This window comes from Dama dama, chromosome 19 (assembly GCF_033118175.1).
Source record: "Dama dama isolate Ldn47 chromosome 19, ASM3311817v1, whole genome shotgun sequence".
In the NCBI taxonomy this organism is placed as follows: Eukaryota; Metazoa; Chordata; class Mammalia; order Artiodactyla; family Cervidae; genus Dama; species Dama dama.
The window spans coordinates 54,180,416-54,202,146 of NC_083699.1; the positions used below are offsets into that span (position 1 = coordinate 54,180,416).

General features: G+C 39.4%; 1 protein-coding gene across 3 annotated transcripts in view; it reads right to left on the reverse strand.

Moving 5' to 3' along the window:
* Positions 1 to 21,530, reverse strand: part of CFAP91 (cilia and flagella associated protein 91) — a 97,855-nt gene extending 76,325 nt beyond the window's left edge. For 2 of the 3 annotated variants that reach the window (XM_061167085.1, XM_061167084.1), the window contains exons 1-5: positions 21,283 to 21,530; positions 12,029 to 12,105; positions 11,370 to 11,527; positions 8,349 to 8,432; positions 7,156 to 7,212 (exon numbers count right to left, since the gene is read on the reverse strand). In XM_061167085.1, the coding sequence (XP_061023068.1) occupies positions 7,156 to 7,212; positions 8,349 to 8,432; positions 11,370 to 11,527; positions 12,029 to 12,105; positions 21,283 to 21,406 (500 nt within the window). In that variant the 5' untranslated portion in view covers positions 21,407 to 21,530. Of the gene's footprint in view, positions 1 to 7,155; positions 7,213 to 8,348; positions 8,433 to 11,369; positions 11,528 to 12,028; positions 12,106 to 21,282 lie in introns of those variants that run through there. The other variant, XM_061167086.1, reaches the window with a different exon arrangement.
* Positions 21,531 to 21,731: the final 201 nt, after the last annotated feature.

The window sequence follows — 21,731 nt, forward strand, 5'->3', positions numbered from 1 at the left end:
GTGATGCTATCTAACCATCTCATCTTCTGTCAAAGATTAGCTGATTTTAAGTATGTGGGTCTATTTCTGGGCTCTCTATTCTATTTCATCTGTCTATTCTTCCCATAACATCACAGTCTGTGAAAATTTTTTTTATTTATTTTTGGCTGTGCAGGATCTTTGTTGCTAGGTGGGCTTTTCTCTAGTTGTGGCAAGCAGGGGCTACTCTCTAGTTGTTGTACACAGACTTCTCTTGCAGTGGCTTCTCTTGTTGAGGAGCATGGGCTCTAGGGCCCAAGGGCTTCAGTAGTTGTGGCTCCCAGGTTCTAGATCACAGACTCAACAGTTGTGGTGCACGAGTTTAGTTGCTCCACAGCATGTGAGCTTATCCCAGAACCAGGGATCGAACCCGTGTCCCCTGTACGGTGGATGCTTTACCACTGAGCTCCCAGGGAAGGCCAATAGCACACTTTCTTGATTATAATAGCTTGAAGTCAGATGTGTCAGTCCTCCAACTCTGTCCTTCTCTAACACTGTGCTGCTTATTCTCAGGTTTTTTGTGTCTTCATGTAAGCTTTAGAATCACTTTTTCAATATCCACAAAATAACTTGCAGGAATTTTGGTTGAGATTACATGGACTCTATACTTCAAACCAGGAAGACCTGACATACGGACACCATTGAATCTTCCTATCGACAACCATGGAATATTTCTCCACTTATTTAATTCTTCTTTGATTTCTTCCACCAAAGTGTTATAGTTTTCCTTAAATAGATCTTGTATTTTATTAAATTTATACCTAAGTATTTCATTTGTTGATGCTAATGTAAATGGCATTGTGTTTTATATTTCAAATTCCACTTAAATTTAAATACCTATAAATTCTATATAGGTATATAGGAAAGCAGCTGACTTTTGTATACTAACCTTGTATTCTACAACCTTGCCATAATCACTTTTTCACTTATTAACCCCACTTATTTTTTTTAAGTCAATTCATTCTGATTTTCTACAAAGATGAACATGCCAGCTGCTAAAAGTTTTATTGCTGCTCTTTCCGCCATCTTTCCATGCTGCCAGAATGGTGCTCTCAAGAGTATCAACAATGCTGAAAAGAGAGGCAAATGCCAGGTCCTTATTAGGCCATGCTCCAAAGTCATCGCCAGGTTTCTAACTGTGATGATGAAGCATGGTTGCATTGGCGAGTTTGAAATCATTGATGATCACAGGGCTGGAGAAACTGTTGTGAACCTCACAGGCAGGCTAAGTAAGTGTGGAGTGATCAGCCCCAGATTTGACGTGCAACTCAAAAATCAAGAAAAAGGCAGAATAACCTGCTCCCATCCTGTCAGTTTGATTTCATTGTAGTGACAACCTCAACTGGCATCAATGGACCGTGAAGAAGCAAGATGAAAATACACAGGAGGGAAAATCCTTGGATTCTTTTTCTAGGGATCTAATACATACAAATAAAATGCCTCAAAGGAGGGGGGGGGTTTATTGCTTCCTTTCCAATCTGTGTACCTTTTATTTTTCTTGTCTTATTTCCAGTATGATGCTGAAAGGGAGTGGTGAGAGGAGACATCCTTTCATTTTTCCTGATCATAGTGGAAAAACTGAGTTTTTCACCATTAAGTATGAGTTAGGTTTTTAGGACACATTCTTCATAAGGTTGAAGATGTTCCTCTCTAATTCTAGTTAACTGAGAGTTTTTGTCATGAAGGGTATCAGGTACTGTCAAACAGTTTTTCTGCCTCTATTGATATGATCATGTGATCTTTCTTTTTCAGTCTGTTGACATGATCCATTACATTAACTGATTTTCAAATGCAGTACCACCTTGCATGCCTGGGATAAATTCCACTTGGATGTGGAGTATAACTCTTATTATACATTGTTGGATTTTATTTGCTAATATTTTGTTGAGGATTTCCACGCCTACATTTATGAGGGATGTTGATTTGTAGTTTTCTTTATGGCAACTCACTCCAGTATTCTTGCCTGGAGAATCCCATGGACAGAGGAGCCTGACAGGCTACAGTTCATGGGATCTCAAGAGAGGTACATGACTTAGCACTATCTTTCTTTCTTTCTTTCTTTCTTTCTTAATGTCTTTGTCTGACTTTGGTATTAGGGTAATGCTGGCCTTATAGAATGAGTGAGCTTCTACTACCTGAAAGAGATCGTAGAGAATGGTATAATTTCTTCCTTGAATGTTTGGTAGAATCACCAGCAGACCCCATCCAGGCCTGGTGCTTTATGTTTTAGAAAGCTATTAATTACTGCTTCAAAAAAGTTTAATAGATAAAGGCCTATTCAGATTTCCTATTTCTCCTGAGTTCTGGCAAGTTGTATTTCAAGTAATTAACCCTTTTCATCTACATTATCAACTGTATTATAGGCAAAGAGTTATTCACAATATTCCTTTATTATCTTTTTAATGCCATAGGATCTGTAGTGATCCCTTTTCAGTTCTGATGTTAGTAATTTGTGTCCTCTCTCTTTTTCTCTTAGTTAGTCTGCCTAGAGACTTACCAGTTTTTGTGAGCTTTCCAACGAACTCTGTGGTTTCATTTACTTTTTCTATCAATTTCCTTGGTCAATTCCATTGATTTCTTATTATTTCTTTTCTTCTGCTTGCCTTGGATGTAATTTGCTCTTCTTTTTCTAGTTTCTCAAGGTAGAAGCTTATATGATTGATTTAGATCTGTCTTCCTTTCTAATACATGCATTCAATGCTATAAATTTCCCACTAAGCACTGCTTTTGTTTCATTCCACAAGTTTTCATAATTTACATTGTCATCTTCATTAGGTTTAAAATATTTTAAAATTCCTCTTGAAGCATCTGCTTTAACCCATGCTATTTAGAAATGTATTGTTTAATATCCATATATTTGGGGATTTTCAGTTGTCTCTCTGTTCTTAATTTCTAGTTTAATACCACTATGATCTGAGAGAAGACATGGTATAACTTCTGTGATTTTTACATTTATTAAAGTATGTTTAATGGTCCAGAATGTGGTTTAGCTTGGTGAATGTTCTGTGTGAGCTTCAGAAGAATGTATACTCTATTGTTGAATAAGTAGTCTATAGATACCAATTATATCCAGCTGATAAATGGTATGCAAGGGCCTTACTGACTTTCTGCCTGTTAGATGTATCCACTTTCTACATGAGGGTATTAAAGCCACCCACTGTGATAGTGAATTCATCTACTTCTTATAATTCTATTAGTTTTTGTCACATGCAGTCTGACACTCTGTCATTAGGTATATATACATTAAGGATTATTATGTCTTCTTGGAGAACTGACCTCTTTTTCATTATGATAATCTTTATCCCTGATAATCTTCCTTGAAGTCTGCTCTGTCTGAAATTATTATAGCTACTGTTGCTTTCTTTTAGTGTTAGCATGCTATATTTTCCTCTATCCATTTTCTTTTTCTAACATTTTTACTGAAGTATAGTTGATGTATAACATGTTATAGGTGGGCAAGAATCCCTTAGAAGGAATGGAGTAGCCTTCATAGTCAACAGAAGAGTCTGAAATGCAGCACTTGGGGGTAACCTCAAAAATTACAGAATGATCTTGGTTCATTTCCAAAGCAAACAGTTCAACATTACAGTAATCCAAGTCTATGCCCCAACCACTAATGCTGAAGAAGATGAAGTTGAACAGTTTTATGAAGACCTACAAGTCCTTCTAGAACTAACACCAAAAAAAGATGTCCTTTTCATCACAAGGACTGGAATGCAAAAATAGGAAGCCAAGAGACACCTAGAGTAACAGGCAAGTTTGGCCTTGGAATACAAAATGAAGTAGGACAAAGGCTAACAGAGTTTTGCCAAAAGAACACACTGGTCATAGCAAACATCCTCTTCCAACAACACAAGAAATGACTCTACACATGGCCATCACCAGATGGTCAATATCGAAATCAGATTGATTATATTCTTTGCAGCCAAAGAAGGAGAAGCCCTAAACAGTCAGCAAAAACAAAACCTGGAGTTTACTGTGGCTCAGATCATCAGCTCCTTACTGCAAAATTCAGGCTCAAATTGAAGAAAGCAGGGAAAACCACTAGGCCATTCATGTATGACCTAAATCAAATCCCTTATGATTATACAGTGGAGGTGACAAACAGATTCAAGGGATTAGATGTGGTAGACAAGAATGCCTGAGGAAGTATGGATGGAGGTTTGGAACATTGTTTATAGAAGGTGGTGACCAGAACTATCCCCATGAAAAAGAAATGCAAGAAGGCAAAATGATTGTCTGAAGAGGCCATACAAATAACTGGGAAAAGAGCAGTGAAAAGCAAAGGAGAAAGGCAAAGATATACCCAACTGAATGCAAAGTTCCAGAGAATAGTAAGGAGGAAAAAAAAGCTTTCTTAAATGAACAATGAAAAGAAACAGAGGCAAACAACAGAAAGACTAGAGATCTCTTCAAGATGGAGATACCAAGGGACCATTTCATGCAAAGATGGGTTCAATAAAAGACAGAAACCGCAAGGAGCTAACAGAAGCAGAAGACATTAGGAAGAGGTGGCAAGAATACACAGAAGAACTGTACAAAAAAGGTCTTAATGACCTGGATAACCACAATGGTGTGGTCACTCACCTAGAGCCAGACATCATGGAGTGTGAAGTCAAGCGGACCTTAGGAAGCATTACTACAAATAAAGCTAGTGGAAGTGATGGAATTCTAGCTGAGTTATTTCAAATCCTAAAAGATGATGCTTTAATAGCACTTTAACAGGGCTTCACTCAATATGCTGGTAAATTTGGAAAACGCAGCAGGGGCCACAGGACTGGAAAAGGTCAGTTTCCATTCCAATCCCAAAAAGAAGAGCAACGCCAAAGAATGTTCAAATTATCGTACAGTTGCACTCATTTCACATGCTAGCAAGATTATGCTCAAAATCCTTCAAGCTAGGCTTTATCAGCACGTGAACCAAGAACTTACAGATTGAGGGCAGGAGAAGTGGGTGACAGAGGATGAGATGGTTGGATGGCATCACTGACTCAATGGACATGAGTTTGAGCAAACTCAAGGAGATAGTGAAGGGACAGTGAAGCCTGGAGTGCTGTAGCCCATGGGGTTACAAAGAGTTGGACACAACTTAGCAAAGGAACAACAAAAAACACAATATAGTATTTCACAATTTTTAGATGTTATATTCCATTTATAGTTATAAAATATTGGCTATATTCCATGTTGTATGATATATCTGTGTAGCTTATTTTATATAATATATATTATAGTTTGTATCTCTTAATCCCCTATTCCTATATTGTCCTTCCCTTTTTCCTTTCCCCACTGCTAACCATCAGTTTGTACCCTAAATCTGTGAATCTATTTCTTTTTTGTTACATCCCCTAGTTTGTTGTATCTTTTAGACTCCACAAATAAAGTAATGTCATACAGCACTTGTCTTTTGCTAACTTCACTTATCTAAATCATCCATGTTGTTCCAAGTGGAAAAATTTCATTCTTTTTTATGGCTAATAGTCCATTGCGTATATAAACCATATTTTCTTTATCTATTCACTTGTTGATGGACACATGAGTTGCCTCCATATTTTGGCAATGGTGAATAATGCTTCTATGAACATTGGGGTGCATGTATCTTTTCAAAATAGTGGGGTTTTTTTTTCAGACATATACCCAGGAATGGAATTGTTGGATTATATGTTTGTTCTATTTTTAGTTTTTTGAGGACCCTCCATACTATTTTCCACAGTGACTGCACCAATTTACATTCCCACCAACAGCAGATGAAGATTCCCTTTTCTCCACATCCTTGCCAATATTTGTTATTCATGTTCTTTTTGAAGACAGTCATTCTGACAGGTATGAAATAATATCTCCTTATGGTTTTGATGGATTAGCCATGTTGAACATCTTTTCATGTGCCTATTGGCCATCTGCATGTCCTCTTTGGCGAAATGTCTATTCAGGTCTTCTGCACATTTTGTAATCGGGTTGTCTGGGATTTTTTTACATTGAATTATATAAGCTGTTTATATATTTTGGATATTAATCCTTTATGGGTCATATCATTTGCCAATATTTTCTCCCATTCAGTGGGCTATCTTTTCACACTGTCAATGGTTTCCCTTACTATGCAAAACCTTTTAAGTTTATGTTCTATTTATTTTTGCTTTTATTTCCTTTGCTTTAGGAGACTGATCCCCCAAAATATTGCTAAAATAAGCAAAGCATCTTTCCTACATCTATATAAGAGCCAAAGGAATCCACACATTGTCTTAAAAAATTTGAGGAGAAACTGGAATCATAACTGGCACTTATATTGAGGATTACAGACCTTTGATAACATATATCCTATTTATAAGATGCTGTATCATTAAGAGTAACCATACCTTTTAAATGCATGTTTGAAAGTCCATACCTATTTAACTCTCTATTCAGAAATCTGAGGCCTTAAAAAAGGTTTATATTTTCATTCATTTCATGAATACCTTGGATTTTCTTCTCTTATAGAAACATTAAGTTACATTGACATGGGAAAGAGTATAGCAAAAATTAGTTTTTTAAAGGGACACTTTACCAAACCTGCTATCTTGCCCTAAAACAAAAGACCAGGGAGCTGCACAATAATCCCAGGTTCAGCTCTTGTCCTTTACACTCTTTCCACCTTGGTTCACATTCCTTTGCGCGACAGACACCATGTTGTATGTATCTTTGCCTTGTGTCAATTAGATGGTTAAACTATAAATTCTACTATTAAAAAATATTTTCACTGATTGGTTTTCTTGATGAAACGTTGAAGAACTGTTGTCAAATAAGTGCGTTTCAGAGAAGCAAAAGAGAACATTTAGAGCTCTTTCAACTTTCATTTTTACCATAACTCATAATAAGAAATACACTATATACCATAACCATTATATACCTATGAACATATACATTTATCCATTTAAAACAAAAGTTATAAGCAAAAACACAACTACCCTCAATACGTCTGATGCTCTTGGTTATTTTCTATTTTGTTTTTTAAAATGCTGCTAATGACCACCAGAAAATGTTCTAGTGGTTTATGATCCATTCTTTAAAAATAATGATTCCGAGAACTACCTTCTAGAAACAAATATGGAAGCAAATAATAAATAAAATAAACTGGAAAAAAGTTTTAAAATAACGGTTACTTACCTGGTTGATGCAAAAACAACACTGAGTGGCATCTGCTGATAAAATGGAAGGAAAGGCCTGGGGAAGAAAGGAAATCACAAACGTGGGACTTTTGCATTGTGTGCTTGCTGAGTTTCCTACTACTGCCAATATTTGTCCCTTAAAATCAGTAAGTTTGAATACTTTGTGTATCAGCAATTCTCAAACTTTGGCACACACAAAATCACTGGGGAGTGGGAAGATTCATGTTTAAAATTAAAAACCACAGGTCTAGCCCAGCAGACTCAGTGGATACAAGGTAGAGCCAATTAATCTGCATTTGTAATAAACACCCCCATGTGTTTGCTGCAGATGGAAAACAAGCCACACCTGAGAAACAGTGCCCTATACTTAGGCTTCAGCTGGTCATTAGTTCCCAGCAACTTCTCAAGTTCCCTGAGATATTCTGAAATTTCCAATGATTTACTTTAAACGGCCCCCCTCCCCGAAAGTCTAGGAACTGAGTATACTATGTAAAGAATTTAACAGTTCTCTGAAAAATTCAGCATCATAAAACATCCATAAGGAGGTTGTTCATAAATAATGTGCATTACAAATTTACTTTCTCAAATGAACTTATGTAGGTATGACATCAAGTCTATTTTGCTAACTCAGGTAGGACCTAGAAGGAAATCCTCATCTTATTTTTATCTAATCTGAGTGTATGATTATTACATGTGTGTATTCATCACGAATGAAACAAGGTGAATCTTTTGACCATGTTGGTTTTGGTAACATTCACACAAAGACAGCAAATGTCACCTACCTGCCCTCTTTTAACACTTTTCCCTGCACTATTGCTGTCATGGTGTCTTTGCTCTGTCTCACTTTATTTGATGACTTCATTTTGTTCTCAAAGATACATTCTTATTTGCAATTAGTATCTCTAAGCTCAAGCAGACTTAGTTGGAATCCCAGCTCTACACTTGATAATTTATAATAAAGTAACCTTGAGCAATTTACTTTTCCTCTTTTGGTCTCAGCTTCCTAGCTGTAAAATGGGGATGATATATCCTATCCTATATTTCTGTTCTGAAAATTTATGTTATATATGTAAAGCACTTATAAAGTGATAACTGGCATATTGCATGACTTAAATATGAGAGCTGCTATCCTTATTACAAAGAGGTCTCTGATAACATTAGGGCTCATATCCATCAGTAATTATTTCCTACCTTTCAAAATATTTATAGCGATTCTTTCCAGTAACATCAGGATCTTCATAAACTTCTTTAGGCATCCGAAAAGAAGCATCAATTCTAAAACAAAGCAGGAAAACATTATTCAAGTCAAACATATTATTTCCAAATATAATTTTTATTTCATATTCATTCTCAGTTGCTAAATTGTGTCTGACTCTTTGTGATCCCATGGACTGCCCACCAGGCTCCTCTGTCCATGGAGTTTTCCAGGCAAGAATACTGGAGTGGTTGCCACTTTCTAACCAGGGAATTTTCCCACCCCAGGGATCGAACCCATGTCTCTTGCATCTCCTGCACTGGCAGACAGATTCTTTACCACTAGCACCACCGAGGAAGCCCCTATCTCATATTTCTATATCTATAAAGTAGGAGATACACAGATACATCTGAGACTGAGAGCAAAGTCTTCTATAACATGTCTTACTGTCCTACATCTCAGACTACAACAATTACTTTTCCTGAGCCAGGAAACCAGAAGCCAACAAGAGGAACTGAAAGCTAATAAATGAGTAAATTTATGAAACTCCACATACAAAAACGCTCATTTTTAGTTAACAGTGCATGAGAATTACAAAATTTAAAAAAACAAATTTTTACGTCTAGGCTATAAGGTGGCATTTTAAAAGAAATTTACTATGTATGAGCTTGTAAACATTCTTTAAACGAATAAGGGATTTGACAGACCTGTCGCTGAAGGTGCTTTGGTTGCAGGTCTCCAAAAAGTATACTTGGATACTAGCAGAAAAGTACACTTGCAATTTCTAAGATAGATCAGAGAAACTACAAATGCAGTCACCTCTACCTTTGGTGGTAAGCTATCATGTAATATATACTATAACTTTTGGAGAACACCTATTAGGTTGGTGCAAAAATAACTGTAGTTTTGCACTGGTGAACTTAGCCATTTGATACTGGAATGTGGTTATGTTATACATCATTTTAATGCTCATTTCTTGTTTTATATTTTCTTTTGCTAATGACATCACTTGCTGTTTATTTTATATTTATTTTAGACTGCAGAAATGATGTTAAACAAAAAGTAAATTCAAGCAATTTTCTTATTCAAGTTCAAAATGGGTCATAAAGCAGGGCAGGAAACTAGCAACATCAACAATGCATTTGGCCCAGAACTTGCTAACAAACATATAGTGCAGTGGTGATTAAAGAAGTTTTGCAAAGGATACAAGAGCCTTGAAGATGACGAGCACAGTGGCAGGTCATCTGAAGTTGACAATGATCAATTGAGAGCCAGCATCGAAACTGATCCTCATACAACTACATAAGTAGCTGCCAAAGAACTCAACATCAACCTTTCTACAGCCATTTGGCATTTGAAGCAAATTGGAAATGTGAAAAAGCTTGATAACGGTGCTTCATGAACTGACTGCAAATCAAAAAAAACCATTGTTTTGAAAAGTCATCTCTTATTCTACACAACACTGAACCACTTCTCGATCGGATTATGACATGTGACAAAAAGTGGATTTTATAAAACAACTGGCAACAACTAGCTCAGTGGTTGGACAGAGAAGAAGCTCCAAAAACACTTCCCCAAACCAAACGTGCACCAGAAAAAGGTCATGGTCATTGTTTTGGTGGTCTGCTGTCTGTCTGATCTACCACATTTTTCTGAATCCCAGCAAAACCATTACATCTGAGAAGTATGCTCAGCAAATCAATCAAATGCACCAAAAACTGCAATACCTGCAGCCACTATTGGTCAACAGAATGGACCCAATTCTTCTCCACAATGCCTGACTGCAAGTCACACAACCAGTGCTCCAAAAGTTGAACAAATTGGGCTACAAAGTTTTGCCTCATTTGCCATATTTACCTGATCTCTTGCCAACCAACTACCACTTCTTCAAGCATTTCAACAACTTTTTGCCAGGAAAACGCTTCCACAACCAGCAGAAGGCAGAAAATGCTTTCCAAGAGTTCATCAAATCCTAAAACTTGTATTTTTATGCTACAGGAACAAACCAACTCATTTCTCATTGGCAAAGATGTGTTGACTGTAATGGTTCCTATTTTGATTAATAAAGATGTGTTTGAGCCTCATTATAATGATTTAAAATTCACAGTCTGTATACACCTAGGAAACCAGATCTGAAAGAGACACGTGTACCCCAATATTCATCGCAGCACTGTTTATAATAGCCAGGACATGGAAGCAACCTAGATGCCCATCAGCAGACGAATGGATAAGAAAACTGTGGTACATATACACCATGGAATATTACTCAGCCATTAAAAAGAATACATTTGAATCAGTTCTAATGAGATGGATGAAACTGGAGCCCATTATACAGAGTGAAGTAAGCCAGAAAGGTAAACACCAATACAGTATACTAATGCATATATATGGAATTTAGAAAGATGGTAATGATAACCCTATATGCAAGACAGAAAAAGAGACACAGATGTACAAAACAGACTTTTGGACTCTATGGGAGAAGGTGAGGGTGGGATGATCTGAGAGAACAGCATCGAAACATGTATATTATCAAGTGTGAAACAGATCGCCAGTCCAGGCTGGATGCATGAGACAAGTGCTCGGGGCTGGTGCACTGGGATGACCCAGAGGGATGGGATGAGGAGGGAGGTGGGAGGGGGGTTCAGGATGGGGAACACATGTAAATCCATGGCTGATTCATGTCAATGTATGGCTAAAACCACTACAATATTGTAAAGTAATTAGCCTACAACTAATAAAAATAATTGGGAATAAATAAATAAATAAAATTCACAGTCTGAAATCACAATTGCTTTTGTACCAACCTAATACTAACCAATAAACCTATAACTGTTGCTCCCGAATCCAGATTGTTTTGGTCAAAGGGGTTAAGAAAGAGAATTTGAGCTCAACTGGTCTAGGTATAACATCACAACTGTATATTTTAAAATAATACAGAATGAATAAACAAAACTTTTTAAGAAGAAAAATGCATTCATCAAACACACGAATAGCAGCTGGAGCTACCTGACACTTACGCGGCAAGTTGCTGGAGGGTTTCTCTGTGCCTTTCCTCATGTCGCTTCCAGTCCCGACTGATGAATGATGGAACAGGATCTGCCTTACTCCAATAAACAGAATATCTTGGATAATGGAACATGCTGCTGAACATGGTTCTAAACCTGGGAACCCTTCTCTAATGTTAAGACAGGAGGGCAAAGGGAAAAAGGACAAAATTATACCAGATTTTCTAAAGTACTTTACTATTGCAAACTTTTGAAAGGTACAAAACCGTCTATATGGCATAGGCTATTGGTATATGTATAGACTGTTTCTAGAAGGATACTGAAGAAACTGATGACAAGGAGTGATTATGTGAAGAGGGCTAAGGGTAGCATTTATTTTATACCATATATGCTTTTGCACTACTGGAATTTTTTCAACACAGGCATCTATTACTTTTCTCATTGAAATAATTTAGGTTATCGTTAAGTCCTTTATTCACTATTAGTTAGTTAATCCTCACATTGGGCCACAAGTATTAAAACATCTTGTCCCCTGGTAACCATGGCAAAGAAATTTCTGCAGAATATAAAATCCAGTGGAGATTTGGTGATTAGAAAATTTGATCAACACAGTTAGCCAAACTAGATGGTTCAGGTACATTAGGCTGCCTTAGCAGATGAATAAGACCTACCAGTTTGCTTCGAATCATGGTGGCCTGAATATTCGCCTGGTTGTGGTCTTTCTCACTTGATACAATAAATAATGGGTCTGTGAAATAAACAGTAAAGCAGTATAAGGAAGACCACAAATCTACTCCCAGGTAGAAAAAAACAGTAAAGAAATGTAATTTCTTAACTGGAAAACAAATGAGAAAATTCAGATATCATCTAACTGCAGCAGCTCATACTCTATTACTCACCATCAGTGAGAGTCTGTGAGATGCGTGTGTTCTCTGTATACTCCAACGTCAGTGAACAGAATCGGAATGCAAAAAGGCGGCTGAACATGTTTTCAAGCACCATAACCTCAACAGGTTCTCTTCTCTCTTATGAACAAACCACCTTCTGCGTCTGGATAGCTCTGGAAATACTCTAAGAGGAAGGACCATGTATACACAGACACTACACCCATTTCCAAGGGAAAGAAACAATAACTTTGGGTACTACCTCCCATCTCCAGTTCACAGGGAAGATACAAACTTAACAGTGTATCACCCAGAGCTGGTAGACAGGGTAAGAAAATGTCATTCTCCAGTAAGAGATAAATAAGATCAGCTATTTTTAGAATTCACCCCTTAAAATGGAACTAAGTTATTTCCTCCAAGTTCAAATAAGATTGCCCTGTTGCTGTTAAGTATGTGTTTGTTAGGGATACCTTTAAAGTGACAATGAATATGCATGATTGATTTTACTATCACTTAAAAATCAAACAATTTGACATTAAATTCACAAGCAATCTTCAGATACAGACTTGATTTCTCGAGTAGATATGTCTAGACAAATAAATACCTTGAACTAGTCTAGACATCTTGGTAACGCATATTTCTCTGCAGAAATTATTGTTATTGTGATTTAGAATTAAGTCTCTTGAATTTAGATGATTTGTCAATTTCCAGAACTTAATGACTTCCTCAATTAGCTACCCAATTTCAGATGAACAGCACCATCACAACCATTGAGGACTTCCCTGGTGGTCCAGTGGTTGAAAATCCACCTTCCAACACAGGGGTCGTGGGTTCAATCCCTGGTCTGGGAACTAAGATCCCACATGCTGTGGGACAACTGAGCCCATGAACCACAACTAGAGAAGCCCATGAGCTACAACTACTGAGGCTGCATATTGCACATATTGAGCCCACATGTTCTAGAGCCTGTGCTTCGCAACAAGAGAAACCTGTGCACCACAGTGAAGACCCAGCTAGCCAAAACAAACAAAACAATCACAACCATTGATCCAATGATACCTTTTAAATCACTTAAAACAAAAGACAAGAGAATACAGAAATTTCACTTTGTCTTATAGTATTTCCAACATATTAGTGGTGTTGAAGCTATATTCTTCTGTCTAAATAGGTGCATTCATTCTCGCTTCAAATTCAGTAGCCTATACTCTGAGGGCATAAAATTTGGCCTCTTCATTCCTAATCAGCCCAATTTCCATCACTTCTCAACTTGATATCACTGGGTAAATGGCTGCAATTGTGCTGGTCATCTGAAATTAATTTAACCCACATTTCCGCTGTCTGGATTAATAAACCATTCTCCTCTTATTAATATTTCCATAAGGAATGTGAAAATGATATCTATAGAAACATTTTTGAATTTACAGACAACAATGACACAATACTGCATGATTTTGTGACTATACATCCTACAACATAGTCTACAGTTCAGTTCAGTCACTCAGTCGTGTCTGACTCTTTGCAACCCTGTGGACTGCAGCAGGCCAAGCCTCCCTTGTCCATCACCAACTCCTGGAGTTTACTCAAACTCATGTCCATTGAGTCGGTGATGCCTTCCAACCATCTTATCCTCTGTCGTCCCCTTCTCCTCCTGCCTTCAATCTTTCCCAGCAACGGGGTTCTTCAAATGAGTCAGTTCTTCGCATCGGGTGGCCAAAGTATTGGAGTTTCAGCTTCAGCATCAGTCCTTCCAATGAATATTCAGGACTGATTTCCTTTAGGATGGACTGGTTGGATCTCCCTTCAGTTCAAAGGACTCTCAAGAGTCTTCTCCAACACCACAGTTCAAAAGCATCAATTCTTTGGCATTCAGCTTTCTTTATAGTCCAACTCCCACATCCATACATGACTACTGGAACACTATAGCCTTGACTAGACAGACATTTGTTCTCAAAGTAATGTCTCTGCTTTTTAATATTCTGCCTAGTTTGGTCATAACCTTTCTCCCCAGGAGCAGGTGTCTTCTAATTTCATGGCTGCAGTCACCATCTGCAGTGATTTTGGAGCCCAAAAAAATAGTCTGTCACTGTCTCCATTGTTTCCCCATCTATTTGTCATGAAGTGATGGGAGCAGATGCCATGATCTTAGTTTTCTGAATGTTGAGCTTTAAGCCAACTTTTTCACTCTCCTCTTCACTTTCATCAAGAGGCTCTTTAGTTCTTCTTCGCTTTCTGCCATAAGGGTGGTGTCATCTGCATATCTGAGGTTATTGATATTTCTCCCGGCAATCTTGATTCCAGCTTGTGCTTCAACCAGCCCGGAGTTTGTCATGATGTACTCTGCATATAAGTCAACTGAGCATAGTCTACAACTGTGCTCAAAATCAGTGCTCAAATGGCAGTGGAGAGGCCTCTGAGATGCCCAAGCAATAGTGTGCCTGCAATGTCACTTCAATCACGTCCGACTCTTTGTGACCCCATGGACTTTAGCCTGCCAGGCTCCTCTGCCCATGGAATTTTCCAAGCAAGAATACTAGAGTGGATGGCTGATTCATGTCAATGTATGGCAGAAACCACTACAATATTGTAAAGTAATTAGCCTCCAATTAAAATAAATTAATTAATATTAAAAAAAAAAAAAAAAAAAGAACACTGGAGTGGGTTGCCATGCTCTCTTCTGGGGAATCTTCCCAATCCAGGAATCAAACTTGCATCTCCTGTGGCACCTGCATTGCAAATGTATTCTTTACCAATGAGCCACGAAGGGAAGCCCCAAGCAATAGCAATCATCAGGTTATCACTACTTATTCCTAGACAGTATTGAGTGTGCAGCATTCCTTTTAATTCTCAAAAAGTTAATGAGGTAAGCACGAGGTCTCCATTTTATAGAAAAGGAAACCAAGGCTTCAAGAAGTCAGCAACCAAGGGGATCAAGATGGTGGAATAAGAGGACAGAGAGCTCACCTTCCCCCCAAAACACATCAAAGATACATCTACATGTAGAACAATTCTCCGTGAAAACTAGCTGGAAACTGGCAGCAGGACTTCTATACAACCAACCAAAATTGCAATAAATAGCTCCATGTAACAGGGTGCTATGTGTGCTGAGTCGCTTCAGTCATGTCCAACTCTTTGAGACCCTATGAGCTGTAGCCCACAAGGCTCCTCTGTCCATGTGATTCTCCAGGCATGGAGTGGGTTGCCATGCCCTCCTCCAATGGATCTTCCTGACCAGGGATCAAACCCACATCTCTTTAAGTCTCCTGCACTGGCAGGTGGATTCTTTACCAGTAGCAACATTTGGGAAGCAAGGTAGGATGCGAAAGAAAAAAAAAAAAAAAAAAAGGCATCAGGTTGGGACTTGCATCCCTGGGAGGGATCTGAAAGGAAGAGAAGGTCCACATGGGTGGACCTTCACTCTAGGGAGCAAGTGGGTCAAGCCGCAATTTTGCCATCCCATTCCTGGGATCCTGCACAGACAAGAAAAACCCCTTCGCCTGCTAGGAAATTCACTGAGACAGACAGACTGAAGAAGGCTGGACTCTGCTCATAAGGAGTGTATGTGTGCCGGCTCACTAACAGTCAGGGCCAAGAGAGCCACCGGAAGTGGTGGTTGCTACTTTACCACACTTCCCAACCCAAACAGGCAAATGCCCTGGCCCCCTCAGTCTATACCACAGCCTAGTGTGAGATCTGGGCAGAGACTTGGTCTAGCCATGCAGAGACAGGTCGGAGGGCCTGAGGTGTGATCTGGGGGAGCTGCAGACCCCAATATAAATGGGCACACAGTGGGTGGTGGATCTAGCTGGGCAGATATTGCCAGCATGCATACCTGGTGGCACCATAAGAGGGTGCAGATACTAATACGCAGCAGTTTATTTCCCAGCAAGGGCACGCTGGTTCCACCCACTCCACACCACAGCTCAGCACTACATCTGGGGCAGAAAGAGAAGACTGGGAGAAGACCACCATAGAGGCAGCCCAGATCTCAGGTGACAAAGCAGCTCCTGCAGCCACAACCGCCTGATCCCCAGTCACTGCACAACACAGCCCTGCCCTAGATCTGGGATGAATACAACAGAGAAAGGGACATGAATCTGGGCTGCTTCTGAGCACGGATGTCTACACAGGTGAGACACGGGTATCCTGTGACCTCACAGACCTTACTTGCTTCAGGATTCACCTCCCTTGGGGCAGGGTGCACACTCAGAGGCTACAGAGCGTGATCAAACCCAACCCTTAAGTCTTCTACTCAAACAACTGGGGAGTGCACCCCACTCCCAACAGGATGATGACAGCCATGGAGCTAAGAAGAAGCCCTGCCTCACATCCAGCACAGGCTGCAAACGCTACAAGCCAACCACACTTCCCACTCAGGGTATAACAACCAGCCCAGCCTGAGGAAAGACATGGCATGCATCCATACCAAAACCAGTGCGCCCACCAAAGGACTGGAGACACAGAGACTATGCAGGGACAACCCTACATAAAAACATCGCTTCAAGACCACAGAAGAGAGCAGTTTCTCCTAAATTCAGAGAGACAGGAAAAGGTAAGTAAAATTAAAAAGCATAGAAACTATTTCAAATCAAAAGAACAAGAGAAATGCCCTGAAAGAACAAATAATGAAACAGTCCTCACCAGTCTTTTAGACCTTGAGTTCAAAGAGAAGATAATAAAAATGCTAAAGGAATTAAGAAACATATCAATAGAAATGCAGATCACTGTAACAAGGAACTATTAATAGAAACTATAAAGGTGAACCAATCAAAATTAGGCAATTCCATTGCTGAGATAAAAACCAATCTAGAAGCAATGAACAGCAGACTAAAGGACACAGAAGAATGATGAGTGATCTGGAAGACAGAATAGGAAATTACTCAATCAGAACAGTGGAAAGACGAATGAAAAAAGTAAAGGCAACATACAAACTCTATGGGATAATACAAAATGTGCCAACCTACACATAATAGGGATTCTAGAAGAAGAAAGAGAGAAGGGGATCAAAAAATGTATATGAGGGACTTCCCTGGTGGTCCAGTGGTTAATACTTTGCCTTTCAATGCAGGGGTGTGGGTTCAACCCCCTGGTCAGGGCACTAAGATCCCACAAGCTGCATGACACAGCCAAAAACAATATAAAACAAAACAAGCCCAGCAAACAAAAGTCCAGGACCAGATGGCTTCACAAGTCAATTTCATGAAACATTCAGAGAAAAGTTAACACCTATCCTTCTGAAACTATTCCCAAAAATTGCAGAAGAAAGAACAGTTCCAAACTCATTCCACAAGGCCACCATCAACCTGATACCAAAACCAAACAAAAAATGAAACTGTCACTCAGTCATGTCCAACTCAGCTCCTCTGTCCATGGAATTCTCCAGGCAAGAATACTGGAATGGATATCCATTCCCTTTTCCAGGGATCTTCCCGGCCCAGGGATTGAACCCAGTTCCCTCACACTGCAGAAAGATTCTTTACTGTCTGAGCCACCAGGAAAGATCACAAACAAAGAAAATTACAGGCCAATATCACTAATGAACATAGATGCAAAAATTCTCACAAGATACCAGCAAACTGACTCCAACAATACATTAAAAGGATCACACACCATAATAAAGTAGGATTTAATGCAGAGATACAAGGAGTTTTCAATATCTGCAAATCAGTCAATGTGATACACCACATTAACAAATTGAAGATAAAAACCATATGAACATCTCAATAGATTCAGAAAAAACTTTTTATAAAATTCAATATCCATTTGTGATTTTAAAAAACCCTTCAGAAAGTGGGCATAGAGGGAACCTACCTAACCATAACAAAGGCCATATATAACAAAACCATAGCTAACATCATACTCAATGTAAAAGCTGAAATATTTCCTCTAAGATCAGGAACAAGACAAGGATGCTCACTCTCACCACTCTTATTCAACATAGTTTTGGATGTCCTATTCATGGCAATCAGAAAAGAAAAAGAAAAGGAATCCAGGGACTTCTCTGGTGGTCCAGTGGCTGAGACTCTGTGCTCCCAATGCAAGGGGCCTGGGTTCAATCCCTGGTCAGGGAACTAGATCCCACATGTTACAACTAAGAGCTTGCATGCTACCATTCAAAAGATATCACATTCTGCAACTAAGACCCAGTGCAGCCAAATAAATAAAAATAAGTATTTTTTTAAAGGAATCAGATTTTAAAAAAATAAAATTGTCACTGTTTGTATGACATGATGCTACACATAGAAAACCCTAAAGAAACTACCAGAAAACTACTAGAGCTCATCAGTAAATGTGATAAAGCTGCAAGATACAAAATTAATATTTGGAAATCTATTGCATTTCTGTACACTAACAAGGAAATATCAGAAACAATTAAGGAAACAATTTCATTTACCATTGCATTAAAAAGAATAAAATACCTAGGAATAAACCTACCTAAGAAGGCAAAAGATCTCTACTCTGACAACTATAGGACACTAATGAAAGAAACTGAAGATGACACAAACAAATGGAAAGATATACGTGTTCCTGAAATGGAAGAATTCATATTGTTAAAATGACCATACTACCCAATGGAAACTACAGATTCAATGCAATCCCTATTACATTACCAATGGCATTTTCACAGAATTAGAACAAAATAATTTTTAATTTGAATGAAAACACAAAAGACCCTGAATAGCCAAAATAATCTTGAGAGAAGAACAGAGCTGGAGAAATCACACTGTCTGGCTTCAGACAATATCACAAAGCTACTATAATCAAAACTGTCTGACACTGACACAGAAATGGACATATAGATCAACCGAACAGAACAGACAGTCCAGCAGTAAACCCATACACTTATGGCCAATTAATCTAAGAAAAGTAGGTGAGAAAACACAATGGAGAAAAGTCAGCCTCTTCAGTAAATGGTTCTGAGAAAAACTGGACAGCTACATGTAAAAGAATGAAATTAGAACATTCTCCAATACCATATACAAAAATAAACTCAAATTGATTAAAGACCTAAACGTAAGACTGGATAAAACTTCTAGAGGAAAATATGGGCAGAAGACTCTGACATACATTGCAGCAAGATGTTTTTGGAACAGAAATAAACAGTATCTAATTAAACCTAAAAGCTTTAGCACAACAAAGGAAAACATAAACAAAACAACAACCTACAAAGTGGGAGAAAATATTTCTAAATGATGCTACAACAAATGATTAGTTTCCAAAATATACCAACAGCTCATACAGCTTAATATCAAACAAACAACCCAATTTAAAAATGACCAGAAGACCTAAACATTTCTCCAAGAAGACATACAGATGGCCCACAATCACATGAAAAGATGTTTAATATCACTAATTATTAGAGAAATGCAAATCAAAACTACAGTGAGGTATCATCTCACATCAGAATGGCCATTATTAACAAGCCTACAAATAATAAATGCTGGAGAGAGTGTGAAGAAAAAGAAACTCTCCTACACTGTTAGTGGGAATGAAAATTGGTGCAACCACTGTTTACTCTATAGAGAGAAAAAAGAAAGGAGGAAAGAACTCATGACAAATGATAAACCCAAGAAGATATTTTGGGGACTTCCATGATAGCTCAGTGGTAAAGAATCTGCCGGGCAATGCAGGGGACATGGGTTCAATTCCTGGTCCAGGAAGATCCCACACGCCATGGGACAATAAGCCCATGCACCACAACTACGGAGTCCCCAGGCCACAACGACTGAAGGCCCTGTCCCCAGAGCCCGGGCTTCGCAACAAGAGACACTGCTGCAATGAGAAGCCCTCACACTGCAACTAGAGGAGCCCCACTCACTGCAACTGGAGAAGGCCCTCGCGCAGCAATGAAGACCCAGCACAACCAATAAATAAATATTTTTTAAAACGATATTTTCGGAAGCTAGGAAAAATATATCATATTTAAAAGACTTTATAATTAGCAGGGCAACAGTGTAGTTATTAATCCATCAACAAATGTAGATTCAGGGAAGTGACAAAGTATTGTAGGCACTTCAAGTGAGGCACTTGAGAGATACAAAGTATTCACATAACATTCAGTCAAATGTAAAACAGTATATAAATGAGGTAAGATGTAGAAAAGAATGGTGTTAACTGTGAAGCATATACAAATGTAAGCAATCATTACATATTCCCAACACCAGGGAACCCTAAAGACTCCCATCCAAAAGAAACCCTGGGATTCTCAGAGGAGATACCACAAGGTTAAAAGCAGGGTAAAGAGGGGGAAAATGGGGGAAAAATCATTCTTTACTGATTATATTTATTGTAGTAGTAAATAAATGATTCGTAACAAATTATCTAGCACCCAACATATGTACCAGCACTGGAAAGGGTGCTGAGAATGCTACAAAAATGGACAGAACAAGAACTTAAATAACTTAGGGATTTATGGTCCCGTAGAAGAGACAGAACATAAATGAACAATCAGGGCATTAAATAAACTGCGGCTTTACTGGCCCAAAGGACCTAGTGGACCTAGTTTACAAGCAATATTTTGACGGATAAGAATAAGCTCAAAAAAAAAGAGGAACCTAAAACCAAAGATGAGACAACCTGGCCCTTCTTTACCTACCCAGAATGACAAGTTTGGAGTTGCCTAGAGAATGCGAGCAGGACGGTCATTCTGTTTGGGCATTTTATGCAGCTTGAATGAAGGGGTGTTGAGTGAATCTCCAAGTCAGAACGCCAGGAACGGCATTCAGGACAATTGCTTAGGGCTGTGCAAACTGTCAGGGTAAAGAAGAATATCACTAATCACTAGTAGTGAGTGTCCCTGCTCACTGCTCCGAGATGCAGCGCGCACCTGCGGCTTCCGAGACCGCCTCCTCCCTGCAGCCCGCCTAAGAGCCCCCGCCTGCAGGGCTTGGAGCTGCCCCTACCCAACAAAAGACAACCCGGGCTAGAGATCCCTCCTGAGGCTTGTCTTTCGTCCGCCGCGTTCCCGGCCAGGTCCCACAGTCTCGACGCCCACCTGGCCCAGGTGTCGACAACTCAGGAGAGAGGTCTGGAGCGGCCCTTACCGTATAAGAAATCATAAGTTCGACTGGCAGAGACGTTGCCCCAGGCCCCCGACTTCCCTCCGAACCGGGTTTGAGACACCTGAGGCTTGGCCTGGGGTTCTTCGATAGTCACTACGTGACTCATGGTGCCGGCTCTTCCCTGCCGCCAGCCAGGTCCAACTAGGGAAACCTAGCTTCTGCGTGCACCGTTGCTATGGTAACCCCCGCAGGGACCAGAGAGCCAGCGTCAGGGAAAGATAGGTCGCTAGTCCAGGAGAGAGGGGCGGGACTAGCGTGAGAGAGGCGGAGTCAAGTGACGACAGGAAGGGGCGGGGCGAGGAGCAGAAGCGGAAGGACGGAGAAGTGCGCAGAGGGGCGGAGCGTGAGGCGGGGGAAGAGGAGGGAAGAAAGGAGAAAAGGAGGGGCTGGCCTAGGGAGGGGAGGGCAAGGGGAGAAGGGCGGGGCGGGGG